This window comes from Oncorhynchus kisutch, linkage group LG14 (genome assembly GCF_002021735.2).
Source record: "Oncorhynchus kisutch isolate 150728-3 linkage group LG14, Okis_V2, whole genome shotgun sequence".
Lineage (NCBI taxonomy): Eukaryota > Metazoa > Chordata > Actinopteri > Salmoniformes > Salmonidae > Oncorhynchus > Oncorhynchus kisutch.
Genome location: NC_034187.2, coordinates 64,889,667 through 64,909,407, shown reverse-complemented (window position 1 = coordinate 64,909,407; position 19,741 = coordinate 64,889,667). Strand labels below are relative to the sequence as shown.

At 41.1% G+C, this 19,741-nt stretch overlaps 1 protein-coding gene across 2 annotated transcripts in view; it reads right to left on the bottom strand.

The window, feature by feature from the left end:
• LOC109887187 (retinoic acid receptor beta) overlaps positions 1-19,741 on the bottom strand; it is a 156,332-nt gene that overhangs the window by 74,603 nt on the left and 61,988 nt on the right. For both annotated transcript variants that reach the window (XM_031788753.1, XM_031788754.1), the window contains exon 2: positions 14,642-14,790. In XM_031788753.1, coding sequence (XP_031644613.1) covers positions 14,642-14,790 — 149 coding nt within the window. The remainder of the gene's footprint in view (positions 1-14,641; positions 14,791-19,741) is intronic.

Sequence of the window (19,741 nt, the reverse complement as noted above, 5' to 3'; positions counted from 1 at the left end):
TTAAGTATGCTCTCTCTAATTATCTCTCACTCTCTTTCTTTCTCTCTCTCGAAGGACCTGAGCCCTAGGACCATGCCTCAGGACTACCTGGTATGATGACTCCTTGCTGTCCCCAGTCCACCTGGCCGTGCTGCTGCTCCAGTTTCAACTGTTCTGCCTGCGGCTATGGAACCCTGACCTGTTCACCAGACGTGCTACCTGTCCCAGACCTATTATTTGACCATGCTGGTCATTTATGAACATTTGAACATCTTGGCCATGTTCTGTTATAATCACCACCCGGCACAGCCAGAAGAGGACTGACCACCCCTCATAGCCTGGTTCCTCTCTAGGTTTCTTCCTAGGGAGTTTTTCCTAGCCAACGTGCTTCAACACCTGCATTGCTTGCTGTTTGGGGTTTTAGGCTGGGTTTCTGTACAGCACTTTGAGATATCAGCTGATGTACGAAAGGCTATATAAAAACAAGAATTTGATTTGAGGTAGAGAGGTCGAGAAGAAGAGAGGTAGAGAGGCAAAGAAGAAAGGTATAGAGGAATAGAGACAGAGGTAAAGAAGAAGAGAGGTAGAGAGGAAGAGGGGTAGAGAGGTAAAGAAGAAGAGAGGTAGAGAGGCAAAGAAGAAAGGTATAGAGGAATAGAGACAGAGGTAGAGAGGAATAGAGGTAGAGAGGTAAAGAAGAAGAGAGGTAGAGATAAATAGAGGTAGAGAGGTAAAGAAGAAGAGGTAGAGAGGAAGAGAGGTAGAGAGGAATAGAGGTAGAGAGGTAGAGAGGTAGAGAGGAAGAAAGTAATAGAGGTAGAGAGGTAAAGAAGAAGAGAGGTAGAGAGGATGACACGTAGAGAGGAATAGAGGTAGAGAGGTAAAGAAGAAGAGGTAGAGAGGATGACAGGTAGAGAGGAATAGAGGTAGAGAGGTAAAGAAGAAGAGAGGTAGGGAGGAATAGAGGTAGAAAGACAAAGAAGAAGAGAAGTAAAGAATAAGAGAGGTAAAGAACAAAAGGTAGAGGGGAATAGAGGTATAGCGGTAGAGTGATAAAGAAGAAGAGAGGTAGAGAGGTAAAGAAGACGAGAGGTAGAGAGGAATAGAGGTAAAGAAGAGGGTTAGAGAGGTAAAGAAGAGAGGTAGAGAGGTAAAGAAGAAGACCCTTGGACCAGGGTTGTACAAGGGTTGGGTGCCATTGAAAAGGCAGAGTAAATAAGAGCGGAAGAAAGCAGTTCCATATGGCAGAGACTGGCTTTGTTGCCCTGGCGATCATGAAACCTCAGCAGATAACACAGAGAGAGTGAGAAGAGAAGAGAGAGAGGGGGAGGGAGAGAGAGAGAGAGAGAGAGAGAGAGAGAGAGAGAGAGAGAGAGAGAGAGAGAGAGAGAGAGAGAGAGAGAGAAAGAGAGAGAGAGAGAGAAGAGAAGACTAGAGAAGAGAAGAGAGAGAAGAGAAGGGAAGAGAAGAGAAGAGAAGCGAGAGTGACTAGAGAGTGACCGTGGCCAATGGGCCTCTGGGAAACAGTGAACAAGTCGGATAAGCAGGGCCAATCTCTCCCCCTCCTTCCTCCCTCCTTCTCCTTCTATTCTCTCTCTTTCTCCTTACCACCCCGGAAACGGTACCCGTGAAGTGCACAGATGGATTGAGAGAAAGAGAAAGAGGGTAAAATAAAGAGGGAGAAAGAAAGAAAAAAGTCAATGAGTCGGGGCCTTTCAAATGAGAGGCGACTCAGCCAGCATGACCTGAATAGATCGAGACACAGAGGAGGAGAGAAAAGAGAAAAGAGAGAGAGGTAGAATCGAAAGAGAGGATGGAGGAGAGCTTCCTTGTTGGGTTTCAGATCCCTCCCACAGATGACCAATTGTGTCCCCATTCTTTAGGTTTCCTCTCCATCTCTATTTCTCTCTCTCTCTCTTTCTCCCTCTCCCTCTCTCGGCGCTGGCCTGGGGGCACCAAGCAGACATCTTCAGTCTCCACTCTTATCCTCTCTCTCAGCAGATGGTAACACTCTGCTCCACTAAGCTTCTGACGTACATACAGGATCGGCTGACTGTCCCTATTCAAGACAAGCAGCAGGTTTCTTAATCAGGCTGGACAGTGGAGACAGAGGCTGACATCTCAATGAAGCCTTGTACTGTTTTGTCTTGTCAATAAGGTCTGAATTCTAACTGGAGATCTGTGTTCATAGCTTGTTTGAGTGCCTCAATCATTGACAACGATACATGATTTATATGAATGTCAGAGTTAAACCAACAAACTTCAAGCAGATATGTTTATATATATAGTTTTAAGCGAAGTTGGAAAGCAATAAGAAAGTGAATCAGTCACACACACACACACACACACACACACACACACACACACACACACACACACACACACACACACACACACACACACACACACACACACACACACACACACACACACACACACACACAGGAACCCATTTTCCGTCTGTCTACCCCAGCTGGCAGTCATCATAGCTCCCATTCTAATAATAATCATTACACTCAGAATCAGAGAACATCACCCAGATGAGCCTGTGTCCATACATGCATGCATATGGAGTGCGTGTGTGGGTGTGGGTGTGTGTGTGTGCATGCATGTGTCCATGCATGCGTGCGTATGCTGCGTGTGTGCATATGGTATGTGTGTATTAGAGGTCGACCGATTAATCGGAATGGCCGACTAATTAAGGCCGATTTCAAGTTTTCATAACAATCGGATATCTGTATTTTTGGGCGCTGATTTTGCCGTTTTTTTTTTTAGACCTTTATTTAACTAGGCAAGTGAGTTAAGAACACATTATTATTTTCAATGACAGCCTAGGAACTGTGGGTTAACTGCCTTGTTCAGGGGCAGAACGACAAATTTTCACCTTGTCAGCTCGGGGGATGCAATCTTGCAACTTTACAGTTAACTAGTCCAACACTATAACCACCTGCTTCTCGTTGCACTCCACAAGGAGACTGCCTTTTACGTGAATGCAGTAGAAGCCAAGGTAAGTTGCTAGCTAGCATTAAACTTATCTTATAAAAAACAATCAATCATTATCAATAGTTATAACTACACATGGTTGATGATATTACTAGTTTATCTAGCGTGTCCTGCGTTGCATATAATCAATGCAATGCTGGGGGGTGATTTAACAAAAGCGCATTTGCGAAAAAAGCTCAATCGTTGGACGACTGTACCTAACCATAAACACCAATGCCTTTCTTAAAATCAATACACAGAAGTATATATATTTAAACCTGCATATTTAGCTAAAAGAAATCCAGGTTAGCAGACAATATTAAGCAGGTGAAATTGTGTCATTTCTCTTGCGTTCATTGCACGCAGAGTCAGGGTATATGCAACAGTTTGGGCAGCCTGGCTCATTGCGAACTAATTTGCCAGAATTTTACATAATTATGACATAACATTGAAGATTGTGCAAGGTAACAAGAATATATAGACTTAGGGATGCCACCCATTAGATAAAATACCGAATGGTTCCTTATTTCACTGAAATAATAAACGTTTTTTTCCCGAAATGATAGTTTCCGGATTTGACCATATTAATGACCATTATGTGTGTTATGTTATAATTAAGTCTATGATTTGATAGAGCAGTTTGACTGAGCGATGGTAGGCAGCAGCAGGCTCGTAAGCATTCATTCAAACAGCACTTTCGTGCATTTTGCCAGCAGCTCTTCGCAAGCACAGCGCTGTTTATGACTTCAAGTCTATCAGCCTAATGGCTGGTGTAATCGATGTGAAATGGCTAGCTAGTTAGCGGGGTGCGCGCTAATAGCGTTTCAACGTCACTGGCTCTGAGACTTGGAGTAGTTATTCCCCTTGCTCTGCAAGGGCCGTGGCTTTTGTGGAGCGATGGGTAACGCTGCTTCGAGTGTGGCTGTTGTTCATGTGTTCCTGGTTTGAACCCAGGTAGGGGCGAGGAGAGGGACGGAAGCTATACTGTTACACTGGCAATACTATAGTGTCTATAAGAACATCCAATAGTCAAAGGTTAATGAAATACAAATGGTATAGAGAGAAATAGTCCTATAAATACTATATTAACTACAACCTAAAACCTCTTACCTTGGAATATTGAAGTCTCATGTTAAAGGGAACCCTCAACTTTCATATGTTCTCATGTTCTGAGCAAGGAACTCAAACGTTAGCTTTCTTACATAGCACATATTGCACTTTTACTTCTCCAACACTTTGTTTTTGCATTATTTAAACCAAATTGAACATGTTTCATTATTTATTTGAGGCTAAATTGATTTTTATTGATGTATTATATTAAGTTAAAATAAGTGTTCATTCAGTATTGTTGTAATTGTCATTATTACCATTTTTTTTATTTTATAAATCGGCCAATTAATCGGTAACAGCCTTTTTTGGGTCCTCCAATAATCGGTATCGGCATTGAAAAATCATAATCGGTCAACCTCTAGTGTGTATGTCTGTGTGCATACATGCACATGGTGTGGGTTGGTTCTTACATCCTTGTGGGGACCTAAAATCCCCAAGAGTCCCCACAAGTATAGTAAAACAAGAACAATTGTACCTCGTGGGGACATTTCCCACATCCCCATGAGGACAAAGCCTATTTTAGGATTAGGGGTTAGGTTTAGGGTTTGGGTTAGAATAGGGATTAGGGTTATAATATGGGTAAGGGGTTAGTGGTTAGGTTTAGTTTTAGGGTTACAGGTTATGAGTTAAGGATTAAGGTTAGGGTAAGGGTTATGTTTAGGGGTTAGGGAAACTAGAATATTTGAAAGGAAATACATTTTAGGTCCCCACAAGGATAGAAGAACATTACATAATGCCTGTGTGCGTTGGAAAGTGTGAAAAACTATATTTTAATGTGAAGATCGTTGCTTTTGTGAAGTGTGTGATTTTACATTGTGGAGTGGAAATGCATAGTTTCCTTTTGTACTAAGAAGTGAGATTTGATTCTGCAGACTGAATTCCCCTAGTTGATATGAGTCATTTAATTATCTGTTGAATTTACAGGTAAATCATTGTTTGACATTGCTTTCAACTAAATGAAATACCCAAAATACAAAAAGGTAGCTTGTGTAAGGCAAGACATGTACTTTATTGAAATAAAACCAAGACTGAGATTTTAAAGTTCTGAAATGAAATGCATGTAACTAGTAATTCAATCACTGTACACAAATGTGAGCTCATCTAAATGTAATCTTAATCTCACATTTTTTTGTAAAACTTCCCTTCACAAATACAGATATAGGGTCTTAATTTGACCAGTGTTGTCACAGAAAAATAAAACAAAAAGGATTTTAATGTTCAGTGGCATTTCCTGCAGCACATGAAAATTCTCAGCAACAAAAAAGTGATCAAATTAAGATCATACATATTTACATTATTCACAACCTCACTTCTGTGTTTCTGTGTATATAATGACAGTCTTATCTTCCATCTTCCAACTCATCAAGCCCATTAAACTTCTTGATGCACCCATCATAGCAGGATCATTTTCATCAACATCACCAAATTCAAATTAAATTACTAAAAATATTAAATTCTCATGAAACAAAACATTACAAACAGCTAGCAGCCAAGTAGATTGGTCACGAAAGTCAGAAAAGCAATTAAATGAATCGCTTTGATGATCTTCGGATGTTTCCACTCACGAGACTCCCAGTTACACAATAAATGTTCCTTTTGTTCCATAAAGATTATTTTTATATCCAAAATACCTCCATTTGGTTGGCGCGTTATGTTCAGAAATCCACAGGCTCGAGCGGTCACGAGCGGGCAGTTGAAAATTTCAAATAGTATCCGTAAAGTTCGTAAAAACATGTCAAACGTTTTTTATAATCAATCCTCAGGTTGTTTTTACAATATATAATCAATAATATTTCAACCGGACTGTACCTTCTTCAATAGGAGAGAGAGAGAAAATGTCTGCTCCAAGCTGTTGTGCATGCAAAACGCTGCTGGCACCCAGCCATCCAATGACACGATGTGATCTTTCTCGCTCATTTTTTTAAATAAAAGCCTGAAGCTATGTCAAAAGACTGTTCACAACATGTTGAAGCCATAGGAAAAGGAATCTGGTTGATATCCCTTTAAATGGAGTGAAGGCAGGCAATGGAACAGAGAGCTTTCAGGAAAAACAGCACTTCCGGGTTGGATTTTCCTCAGGTTTTCGCCTGCAATATCAGTTCTGTTATACTCACAGACAATATTTTGACAGTTTTGGAAACTTCAGAGTGTTTTCTATCCTAATCTGACAATTATATGCATATTCTAGATTCTGGGCCTGAGAAATAGGCAGCTTCATTTGGGTACGTTTTTCATCCAAACATCAAAATACTGGCCCCTAAACTCAAGAGGTTAACATGCAAGAAACTCCAACATACTGGTATTCTTCAATATTCATAATCAATCAAATCTATCTTTTCACACCAACATCTTAGTCCAGAAACCTTAAACAGGGTTCAAAAGTGTTGCAGTACAGAGACACAGGTCAATCACAAACCACGCAACTAACAAGCCTTCATTTAGAATACTCAGATGAGATCATTTTATATCTGACCTTTTAAATAGCAGCGGATTTGAATCTCTCTACACAGACACCCACTCGCTCGCTCACACGCACGGACGCACGCACACACACACACAAACACAGACAGGCAGTTGGCCTTCTGACAGACAGATAAGCGACTTGAAAGACACTTGAAAAAAACAATGATTCACTAACAAAAGAGACAAAACAACTCAATCAGGTAAACGAGGGATTACGAAAGGAAAAAGGAAGAGAAAAAGGCATCCCTTCATCATTTAACATAATCAAATCCATTTTCCGTTACACCTCTCTGTGTGCTGACCCACATTGACCTCCTGTATTTGATTTCTGGCACTATTAGAAGTGAGTCGCTTTCATGTTGTAGAACGTTGACAGACATTCACATTATGGACTGTGTGTTAGCAGTGTGTGTCTGTGTCTGTACGTGTGTGTATGTGTGTGTGTTAGTAGCATCTGTCCTGCTCTGAGAGTAGTTTAGCCATTATTATGAGAGGCAGGCAGAACAGAGAGCCGCACAGCTCCAAGGGCTCTCTTTCCCTTGTTCCCTTTTCTCTTTCTATCTCTCTCCCTCTCCCTTCTCTCTCTCCCTTTGCAGGGAACTGTCACCCTAACAGGTATTTAGATCATTCCCCAACATTACCATCAGACAGCTGGAGGTAAATAAAGACATTCAAAACACACAGAGGACAAGTTGGAGCCTGGGAGGCCAGGGGAAACTGGAGCAGCATGCTGTGTGTGCATGGGTGTGTGTGTCATCCAGAGTGGATGTGGTCTACCTCCTCTAACTCAATGGTTCACAAACTTCCGTTCTGGAGATCACCAAGTCACCGTCAAAAGTTATTGAAACCACCATCGCGGAATCATAGAATTTTTAACATGAAATATATTGCCGGTCAAATTTAGAGTAGATCTTATCACTGAATGTAACAGAATAAAGGCCTATTATTAATATTATTATTAACAGTTTGCATTGTGAAATGTAATGTAACATTGCTTATAATACCAGGTTGAAAACCCCTGCTCAACCTCTCCCTGCTCGTCAAACTGGTCCAACCAAACCAATCCTATTGTGCAGAATGCTACGGAGCTAAGGAGAAGAAAAGACCGGAACAGAGGAATAGGGTTCATTCCAAAACTATTCCCATCCATGACAAGGAACTGTCAGATATGACAATATGTTCAAATGTTCCATTCCTGGAGCTTTAGGACCATTGTGGCGGAACACTGAATCAGAATGTTGGGGCGGAACATTGGGGTGAACATTCTATACATGTTATTAAGTTGAGTTGACTAATATAATACAATCCTTAAGTCATAGAATTACAACACATTATACCATGGCATTGTTAAATACTAATTTCAGAGTAAATAGTATACAATTTCCAAGCTAATTAAGTGATAATGCCCTCGAAGCCGGTGTTTGGAGGACATATTAGCACGGGTGTTGTTAGGCCTGAGACAAAGTTGACCATGCCAATATAACCTCCAAACACCGTCTTCCAGGGCATTATCACTTCAATACAGCGGGTTACCAACATATTCAAATAATTATTAACTTTTTTCATTAACTTTTTTAAAATGAATTTATTCATACTATTTCATCCTTCCACAAGATATTGTCCCGACAGAAACCTAGGGTTGCTATCCAAGCCGGCTGGTCGGTCATTCTATTGGTTCGGTTGACAGAGACGCAACTCAGTCATTCACTCTTTTTGTTCTTTATCTATGGACATCCGTTATTCATTGCTTGCTAGCTAGCCAACTACGGCTATCTTAAAGCAGCCAAAAAAACAGCAAAGTAACTACGTCCTGACTCCCGACACGGTCCTTACTATGGGACGGCTGGAAATCGAATTTGAATATTGAAACAATGTTGCAAATGTCAGAGAGATCATCAGTGTGTGTGTCAGAGTGTGGGATAAGTGTGTGTGTCAGAGCTGTGTGTAAGTTGACTATGCAAACAATTTGGGATTTTCAACACATTAATGTTTCTTATAAAAAAGACTCTTGGCCAAGAGAGACTGGCATGCATAGTATTAATATCAGCCCTCTGATCACAATTAAGAGCAAAACATGCCGCTCTGTTTCTGGCCAGCTGCAGCTTAGCTGCCAACATTATTGCCAATGTTGAATAGCATTTTCAGAATAGCAAGCTAGGATGATGGTTTGGTTAGCTAAGCTAGCAAGTATGGATAATATCAGTGGATATTGTCACATTTCTACTGGCAAATGAAAAAAATTATAGCGGCAAATATGTTGAACTATAGCCATAGTATAAAAGGGATAATCAACTCTGGAAAAGTCCTCTAACGCATCATGGAACACACCTTCCACATCATGCACTATTTTCCAGAGAACACATAGCCCCTCATTGATTATCCTTTACCTATTATATGTATCTTTATGCCTTGCCCAAACTCTGCTTTGTTCGCTACAATTACGGTTGCAAAGGGTCGGAATTGTGAGAATTTAGCTTAAATTCATCAAAAAGGTTAGCTTATAACAGTGAACCTTTTTAAAAAATGTATCTTACAAAGGAGTTGTTCAAGCTAACGGCTTAACTATTTATCTGAACATGGAATTGTATTTGTTTAATTTTACTCATTTTTTTCTAATCTTTACAGGAAAATGCCACCGGCACTATCTGATGTGTGGAGACATTTCACGGCAGCTTATGTAGAAGGAAAAGCTGTGTACATTTGCAAATACTGTGCCAAATCATATGTGAAGAATGCAACAAAGATGCAGAATCATCTGGCCAAGTACATAAAGTTCCCTCAACGCTCAAAATAAGCAACCTCTTGTCAGAGTCCCTCTACTTCTATTCGAGCTGAAAATGATGAATCAGAGACATTATCGATAGCAACAGCTCATGGTCCTTCTGGAATCAGAAGTTTTTTTGACTCAATGGAGGAACGTAGTCTTGCTCGGGCTATGTATGCAACTGGTTCACCTCTGATGCTCACAGGCAAAGGGGATTGGAAGAGATTTCTGAATGTTCTTCACCCAGCATACACCCCTCCAACCAGACATGATTTATCTACTCATTTGTTGGATGCAGAGTTCAACAGAGTTCAAGTGTAGGTCAAGCAAATCATAGAGAAAGCAGACTGTATTGCAATCATCTCTGATGGGTGGTTGAATGTTCGTGGGCAAGGAATAATTAACTACATAATCTCCACCCCTCAACCAGTATTCTACAAGAACACAGACACAAGGGACAACAGACACACCGGTCTCTACTAGAGGTCAACCGATTAATCGGAATGGCCAATTAATTAGGGCCGATTTCAAGTTTTTATAACAATCGGTAATTGGCATTTTTGGACACCGATCATGGCCGATTACATTGCACTCCACGAGGAGACTGCGTGGCAGGCTGGCTACCTGTTATGCGAGTGTAGCAAGGAGCCAAGGTAAGGTGTTAGCTAGCATTAAACTTATCTTATAAAAAACAATCAATCTTAACATAATCACTAGTTAACTATTACTAGTTTATCTAGCTTGTCCTGCGTTGTATATAATCGATGCGGTGCCGGTTAATTTTTCATTGAATCACAACCTACTTCGCCAAACGGGTGATTTAACAAGCGCATTCGCTACTTAAAAATCATACAATGTGATTTTCTGGATTTTTGTTTTAGATTCTGTCTCTCACAGTTGAAGTGTACCTATGATAGAAATTACAGACCTCTAGATGCTTTGTGAGTAGGAAAACCTGTAAAATAGGCAGTGTATCAAATACTTGTTCTCCCCACTGTATCTATCCTTTTTCAGTGAAGCTTTTCAGTCAGCCCAACAAAGAAGATGCGGACCGGGTCCAACCTATAAAAGCTGTATTCTTTTATAGCCGTAGAGATATGAGTCTACTTGAAAATTCTATAGACTTTGTCATGTGCATCGACAAAACCCAATATCCTAAAATTGAGACCTGAGATGATGCTATTGTGATTCTCTACCATTTATTATATGATGTCCTTCTAGATTGAAAATATTTTTTGTTATCCATACTGTACACCATCAGCTTCCTGTGCTGTGCTGTACACTGAACTAAAGTAGGGATATAAAAGTATTGTGTATTCTTCTGTTCGTATTCTCTTCACTTTAGGTTATTCTTCTTTTCTCAGAGGCAGTGAAGCTATCCTTTCTATTGACAGAGAGCAGACAATATGTTTTTTATTCATCTTATGGGTTTTGTAGAAGAAAGAGGCCCTGGGCCTAGTCCCTAGGCCTAGTCTATAGTACCTAGGTCTAGTCTATAGTCCCTAGGCCTAGTCTATAGTACCTAGGTCTAGTCTATAGTCCCTAGGCCTAGTCTATAGTCCCTAGGCCTAGTCTATAGTCCCTAGGCCTAGTCTATTGCCCTTGGGTACTTTGGTACACTATGTTAATTATGTCTTAAAGTTTATGTGATCTACAGACATACCGTAAGTCAAATACATAGGTCAAACACCGTTATTCTTTATCTAGTTTTCCCCACTATCCAACTATCAGAATAGTTCCCAAAAGTGCAAACTCTAAGAAACTGTATGGTAAAACAAATGTGTTTGTTTTTTGTTCCACTGTTTCAAGTATTCAAAGGTATTTGAACCAGATCTGGTGCATTGCTGTGAGCTGTGTTGAGTTGCTCTCTGTGGGGACAGTTTCAGAACCTCAGGAGGGATGATGTCACAAAGGTGTAGGACACAACTGTCTCATCTGAACAGCAGAGGAGGCGGCCTTTGGTTTGAGTTGTCTTGACTTTCACTGAATACCCATAAGAAGTAGCATAGCCCCCCTAGCGCACCGCTACCACTGCATATGCATGTACTTATGGGAGCCCACATGTCTGCTCGCCATTTTACCAATTCAAATCCGCTCTCTTCACGATATCAAACAAAGGCGAGAACGTTGCTGGAGTCAGATGATGTAAATGAGTTGAGTGTGTTCTGGCATGATCACATCTGCCGTAGTCTGTGTCTTCTCTTCTGGCGTGTCTCTCTCTCATCTCTCTCATTACATGTATACAGTATGTAGTCAGCGTAGTCCTCTAATGAACCACACACAGCGTGAGAAGTGGGTGTATCTAAGGGGAATTCAACAGGCATGTCTTTACTTTGTATGTATCCTTTATAAAACCAGGGTAGACACATTGAGATTGACAACTCTTTATTTAAGTGAGCCCTGGCCAAAAAAACAGCAGTGTTGGTAGGTAAGGCTCTGTCTGTTGTAAGACTGGACCTCTTTAAATCAAGTTAGACAGATCAAGAAGTCAGTGCTCCGACAGGAGCTGATCTGGGTTGAACTGAAGTCATAATAAATGGACATCTGGGCAGCTTGACTGTAATGTGAATGTATTGGCGTGCAAGTAAAATGAGTGACATGTACATATACACACATAGCACAAGCTGTGTGTCTGTTTGCCGGTGTAATTCTATCATTCACAGGGCAGTAGAGGACCCTTTAATATGAGGGAGAGAGAGGGAGAGGAAGAGGGAGATATATATAGAGAGAGGGGGAGAGATATAGATATAGAGACAGGGAGAGAGAGAGAGAGAGAGAGAGAGAGTGAGAGAGGGAGGGAGGGAGAGTGAGAGATAACTTTAGCAGCTAAAACCCTACAGCTGCGGAGAGAGAGAGCACGCTCAATTGACTCTGTCCAATGGAGGGATTCGGTCCTCACACCCCATGACAACAATGCCCTCGCCATGGAGACAGGAATACAACAAGGAAAAAGCCTTAATCTCTGGCATAATCCCCCCGAGTCAAGATGTCACAGCTATTATACCATGAATTCTGCTATTTTTACATCCTGCTACTGGCCACTCAGAGAGAGAGAGAGAGAGAGAGAGAGAGAGAGAGAGAGAGAGAGAGAGAGAGAGAGGTTTATGGAATTAAGTCACCCCACTACGTTAGGCCAATTCCGTAGAGAGCTAGCTGGCTGTTTCATTCTGCTTACAAGTTAAACCCCCATCTGTCCTTTTATTTCAGAGATGATACCATCTGCAGTCCAGTCAGGGTGCAGGAGTAGAAGGAATGTGCTTGACCCCACTAAATATTTAAGTTTGGTGTGTGTGATTGCATGCATTTGTTTCCCCATATTTCTGTAGCTATGTTCTAATCTCAATGCATCTATACCTCCATGGTATTGTATATATTTGACATAGGTCTGACTCTAGGTGGTATTATCAGGTCGTGGGGCTGGAGGTATGGGGTCACACCAGACCTAAGCTGGGCTTAGTTGGTAGAGCATTGCACTTGCAACACCAGGGTTGTGTGTTCGATTCCCACGGGGGACCAGTACGAATGAAAATGTATGCACGCAGGAGGGCCAGAGAGACCTGTGCTTGACCCTGACCCCAGTGAGAGAGTTGATCGCCACCCTCCCTCTTCTCCCCCCAGGCCTAAATTCCAGAAATTCCAGCCTTTTGATTACAGCAGGAGAGATAGAATGAAGATGCCTATTCAGCCTCCAGGCACACACTGGACTGGAGTGTCAACCAAAGGGTTGTATGTTCCGTATGCACACAGGTACATCCTTTAACTACCTCAATTGGTCCGACCAACCAGTGCTTCCGCACATTGGCTAACCAGGCTATCTGCATTGTGTCCCGCCACCCACCACCCGCCAACCCCTCTTTTACACTACTGCTACTCTCTGTTCATCATATATGCATAGTCACTTTAACCATATCTACATGTACATACTACTTCGATCAGCCTGAGTAACCGGTGTCTGTATGAAGCCTCGCTACTGTTTTTCACTGTCTTTTATTGATGTTTTATTTCTTTACTTACATATTGTTCACCTAATACCTTTTTTGCACTATTGGTTACAGCCTGTAAGTAAGCATTTCACTGTAAGGTCTGTTGTATTCGGTGCAGGTGACAAATAAACTTTGTAAACGTTGATATACTGTTTGAGCGCTCTGTATGTATGCAGTATGCACAGTCAGGTACAGCTGCATTGATAGACTGTGGGCAACATCAAGCAGAGGTTTTTCCTCACCAAGTGACCTGACCAGGACAAAGTTTTCAATTCTGGTTAGGTCAAGTTGTGAGGAAAACATCTGGTCCTAGAGGTCTGCTGGTTGTGGTGTGTATGTTGATGGTTTCTTCCTAGGTTCCTGCCTTTCTAGGGGGTTTTTCCTAGCCACCGTGCTTCTACACCTGCATTGTTTGCTGTTTGGGGTTTTAGGCTGGGTTTCTGTATAGCACTTTGTGACATCGGCTGATGTAAAAAGGGCTTTATAAATACATGTGTTTGATTGATTGTGGTTAGTATGTTGCTGATTGTGGTGTGTATGTTGATGGTTTTGGTGTGTATGTTGATGGTTTCGGTGTGTATGTTGATGGTTGTAGTGTGTATGTTGATGGTTGTGGTGTGTATATTGATGGTTTTGGAGTGTATACTGATGGTTTCGGGGTGTATACTGATGGTTTTGGTGTGTATGTTGATGGTTTCGGTGTGTATATTGATGGTTTTGGTGTGTATGTTGCTGGTTGGGGTATATTTGTTGATTGTTTTGGTGTGTATATTGATGGTTTTGGTTTGTATGTTGATGGTTTCGGTGTGTATGTTGATAGTTTTGGTGTGTATGTTGATGGTTTCGGTGTGTATGTTGATGGTATTGGTGTGTATATTGAGGTTTTGGTGTGTATATTGATGGTTGGGGTGTATATGTTGATTGTTTTGGTGTGTATGTTGATAGTGTTGGTGTGTATGTTGATGGTTTCGGTGTGTATGTTGATAGTTTTGGTGTGTATGTTGATGGTTTCGGTGTGTATTTTGATGGTATTGGTGTGTATATTGAGGTTTTGGTGTGTATATTGATGGTTGGGGTGTACAGTGCCTTGCGAAAGTATTCGGCCCCCTTGAACTTTGCGGAAAACAATCCTTTAAAAATCCTACAATGTGATTTTCAGGATTATTTTTCTCATTTTGTCTGTCATAGTTGAAGTGTACCTATGATGAAAATTACAGGCCTTTCTCATCTTTTTAAGTGGGAGTTAAGTTGCACAATTGGTGGCTGACTAAATACTTTTTTGCCCCACTGCATATGTTAATGGTTTTAGTGTGTATGTTGCTGGTTGGGGTGTATATGTCGGTACGGAACGTTGACTTACCTTGCAGCCCTCGCAGGCGCTGACACCATAGTGGTACCCCGAGGACTTGTCCTGGCACACGAAGCAGGGCTTGTAGACGCGGGGCGGGGCCAGGGGGGACGGGGGACTTGGGACCAGCTCCTCAGAACTGGTGCTCTGGGTCTCGATGGCTGCAGAGACACAACAGAAGAAGATGATTAGTTCTTTATTAGTCCCAGATGGAAAAAATGTTTTGTGGAAAGAATAAGAGGGTTCATGTTTTAGTATGGAACCGGACGGTAATGGTAGAGCATTCAAAACCCATTTCCTGAGTGAGTGAACTAAAGGTACTGAATGAACTGAAATACGGGCACACAGTAGCAAATCGTTGGCATGCAATTACTGTGTCCACATACTCATCCTACAGTGGTTCTGAGTGGCCACTTTATTTCTATTTTGATGTTACTGGAACGGAAACACAAAGATTGTGATATTTAATGAGTTCATATAGAACCTCCAGAACCCTGGAATGAGTTCTCAGAACAACCCTAGTGGTCTGACTGATACAACGGTCATTCAGAGTGAACAAAAGCAAACTTTTGAGCCAGTGGGTTTCTTTGTAATTGGTTTTGAAAAGTCCACCTGTGGCTTGACTGAGTAAAGGTTGAAAAAATAAATGCTTTTAAAGTGGAAATTGCCCATGATTACTTCATGTTATAGCCTTTCAACTTTTAATAAATTCCCTGGTTTTCCAGAAATCCTGGGTAGAATCCTCCAACTGGGATTTTGAGAAAACCAAGGAATTGATTGAAAGTTAACAGAATTTTGCTACCCTACTCAGGAATATATGTAGCTTGCTCAAGGGTCTGACCGTCTATAGATCTATCTGCATGGAGAGTTGAGCAGATCAGAGCAGTGTTGGTTGGTTTGTTGGTTGACTGATTAGATCCTATTCTTCCATTCTTCATCAGCTTAAACTCAATGATACATCTATTAGCGAGCAACCCCTCAATCTGTTTCTGGCCCATGGCCCCACGTGGAATTCAATTTATTATGTTCAAAAGGTGTTCTGGGTCAATTTGACACTTACAGTAGATGGGTCAAAAATGGGTCACATTGACCCATTGTGTGTGTGTGTTTCTGTGTGCTTGTCCATGTTTGCTTACCTGTTATATTGCCAATCTCTTTGGGATATATAAAGGACAGTGTGAGTGTCATGACGGTGAATATTAGTGCTACTGCATGATGCATAGTGACCTCTGCTTCCCCTCTGGTGAATCAATCAGACTTGTTATTTGTCAATCAAATCCCAAAGCAAACAGAAACTAGTGCAACTGGCTAGTCAGTTAGAGTGAGTCACTTTGCTATCATCTGTATATAGTGTGTTGCTGATAGTAATCAATATCGTACTACGCACACATCTCTGATTAATGTTTTTGTGCTTGTTTAGTGCTTGTTGGTCCAAATATTCATTCAATCAGTTGAGTCTAAATAAATGAAAACAAGCAGTTCACTTGCATTAATGTTTTCTCTCTGAAGTGCAAACACCCTCTTCCTAGAACCTGGTATAATTTATGAGGACAGAAAGATGTTTGTTTCTATTGAAGTCAGGTGTGTGTGTGTGTGTGTGTGTGTGTGTGTGTGTGTGTGTGTGTGTGTGTGTGTGTGTGTGTGTGTGTGTGTGTGTGTGTGTGTGTGTGCGTGCGTTTAAATGTATTTGGCTAAGGTGTATGTAAACTTCCGACTTCCACTTTATAACCATGGTAGCAATTGAAAGGGAACAGTTTGGAGATTATGGAGAAATGATTAGACCAAAGGTGAGGACACAACAATAGCAGTAGCAGAAATATTATCGAAATCTGAAAATACTCTGAATACAATCAGTAAAATAATAAGAATATTCCTGGAAAATATGGGGTAGGTGCAACATAATACAAAGTAATGACAAGGGTTTGAGTGAGAAGACTAACTGGTGTCTCCAAGTGGCCACACCTCTACAAAGTGTTCACAGTTCCTAAGTCATTTCTATGCACTTCAACTATAAGGTGTTTTTTTTAGTCTTCAACTATAAGCTTCTTTCTTTGAGCTTTCCTAGCTGTGCCATTGAGGAACTAGAGCAAGCACACATGTAGTTTTGTTTGGAACACAACTCTGCATCCTCACCATAACACAATTACGCAATCTAGAAATGGTTCATTAGAAATTGCAATCTGGGTCAGGTGGTCATCATTTCAAGGCTTGTTCTATTGCCAAAATGACTTGCAAAGTTTTAAATACGATATTATTGTTAGGCTTTCGCAATACAATTCAGGGAAACGGATCATAATTTGATGCGCATAGAAAGGAATCATTATGAGTGCATTCTTCACAATAGACAAACATAGGCTAATTCTGTTCAGAATAACCCAGGGTATGACGCCATCTCATCTTGTAACTGTACATCAACATAGTGATCAAAAACGTTGACACTGTGTATGACATGAGTTTTCTGATATAGAAACGTGTACATTTGGACTCCCAGGTGTTTTTCTTGCTTGTATGACATCAAAGAGGTATTTATTATAATACTCAACGTCTCATCTTTCAAAATACAATCTTCTTAAATTTACAGCATTTCCTTCCCTCAGACAACAAAACATTTGCAAATGTTACTGGGTACGAGTGTAAAGGGCTACATAAGAAACGTTTGTATTTTATTGCAGAAATGTCTTCAGGGTTTTAGTTTTCTCCTTTAAATTGTTTTTATTCAATATTTTTATTTCACCTTTATTTAACCAGGTAAGCCAGTTGAGAACCAAGTTCTCATTTACAACTGCGACCTGGCCAAGATAGAGCAAAGCAGTGCGACAAAAACAACCCTAATGGTTGGAAGTATGCAGAAATGTACCACTTTATTTTTGTTGGTCAGTATCTCAATTTGGTGTGGGGTGGGGTTATATCAATTCATTAAATTGTATTTTTAAAGTGTCAAACACTTGCTATAAGACAGTAGATTGCTGAGACATGACCTGTTTATGCAGGTTTTATATGGTCTAATATCTGCCAGGGGGAGGATAATAGTTTTCTTTTGGATAGACTGTCTTTTCCTCTCATACCCTGAAATAAAATCTGTTCACTCAAATATTTCACTGTCAATTTCTTTTATCAACCCACTAATTAAATATATGGCCATAAATGACATCAAGGACTTGCTTTCTCCTTGGTAATATTCTGGTGACAAACTTGGAAGACACACTTGCAACACAGTCGAGTCTTTAGTTCCACATTACAGGCTAAAGTGGCAAATGACAGCAAAAACAGATTATTTTGGAGAAATTGCAGTACCATGGGTTAGTTATATCAATCTTTGGTAGTAGTTTTAATGGTTTATTTGGCTTTACCACAAATTGGCATTGCATTTATTTGCAGTGCTGCCATTTACTTTCCATTCAAGGATTGCTCCAGCAAAAAGGCTGTCACGGTACCGTTGGCTTTGGGTAATGTGAGAGATGGTGGGTAAAGTTATAAGCTAGCTAGTTGTGCTAGCTAGCTAGTGTAGCCTATCATGTCATGCACAGAATGGCAGATCGCTAGCTAAATACATTTGGTTATCAAAAGTAACTAGTGGAGTTGTGAAACAGTTGTTTATACTTTGGCTAAAATCTAGCTTTTAGATTTCTTTATTTAGCTATACAAACAAGCTAAAACTGCACACCTCTGAGAACAAGCCATCTCTACCAACTGACTGCTAATTATGCTAGCTAGCTAAATCAAGGGCGAGGGAGGGTGTGAGGGACAGCCGCATGAGCTCAGCCATCCACACAAAAAGACGAGCGTGCAATTACTGAACTGGGAACAATTTCACGCTGTGAGAAATGTTACATGACATCACAATCACAACACATTCAGAACAATTGGGAATTATTTCACTCTGGGAAGATTTTTACATGACACTCGGCGCTGCCTATTTGAAACTCATGGTTGGATCTGGGAGTGTGGCTACCTGCAGACAGGTAGAGCAAATAAAGGCAGATGCATTTCCCCTCTTCGGTGTTGTGTGTGTGTGTATGTGTGTTTGATTGTGCGTACGTGTGTCTATGTGAGTGTGTCTCTGTGTGTGTGCATGTACAGCACTATATATCGGGCGCTGGGGAGCTTTTCCTCAATTTTCTGGGTGATTAAGCTTTGGCTCTGCAGCGAACTAACTTCACCACATGTTAACATACCTACACACCAGCACCATTACGGAGACTAAAGACCAGCGACAGACAAGACGAACCAAGGGGTGGGAGCAGTGTGTGTGTGTTTGTGTATCAGTGTGCATGTGAGAATACTGTGTGTGTGTGTGTGTGTGTGTGTGTGTGTGTGTGTGTGTGTGTGTGTGTGTGTGTGTGTGTGTGTGTGTGTGTGTGTGTGTGTGTGTGTGTGTGTGTGTGTGTGTGTGTGTGAAAAATGTCTCATAGCTTATCCTGCTGAACTCTTAGCCCCCTGCTGAACCAGCCAGCATGGTCAAACAGGAAAACACACCCGGACTAGAGGAGGAGGGAGGGAGGTCAACCTCTGAATGGGGGAAAGAATAAGTGAAAAGACAGAGGCTGAGTCGGAAAAGAGCACTGTTATGGCTATGGTTTGCTGTGGGTGGTGAAGTAGTAGTAGAAGAAGAAGAAGAAGAAGAATAAGGGTCCTATAGGTCAATAAAAAATCATGTGTGGGTCAATCAACCATGTCTATGCTCACTATGTCCACCTGTCCCTACCTGCTGTCCACCACATTGTCCCCATGATAACAGTCAGATAAACAGATGACCAGTGATATGAAAACAATCAGGACTCTTCACCCACATGGTCTACAGACCTCACAGATGGCTAGGAGGGAGGTAACTAAGGCAAGATCTGTTCTGAACACACACATGCACGCACACACACACACACATGCGCACACACCATTTAGCACAATTATATCACAACGACATGGAATCAGGACATGAACGGTTTCTACACTGTACTCATGAGACCACAGTTACGTCCAAATGATTGTTATACTGCAGCGATCCATTTACAATGGCCCTACTTTTAACAAACAGAGAGAGAAAATGAACAGGAAGAACGAGACAGGGAAAATAAAAAAGACAAAGGGAAAAGACAGTGTGCATAAGAGAGAAAT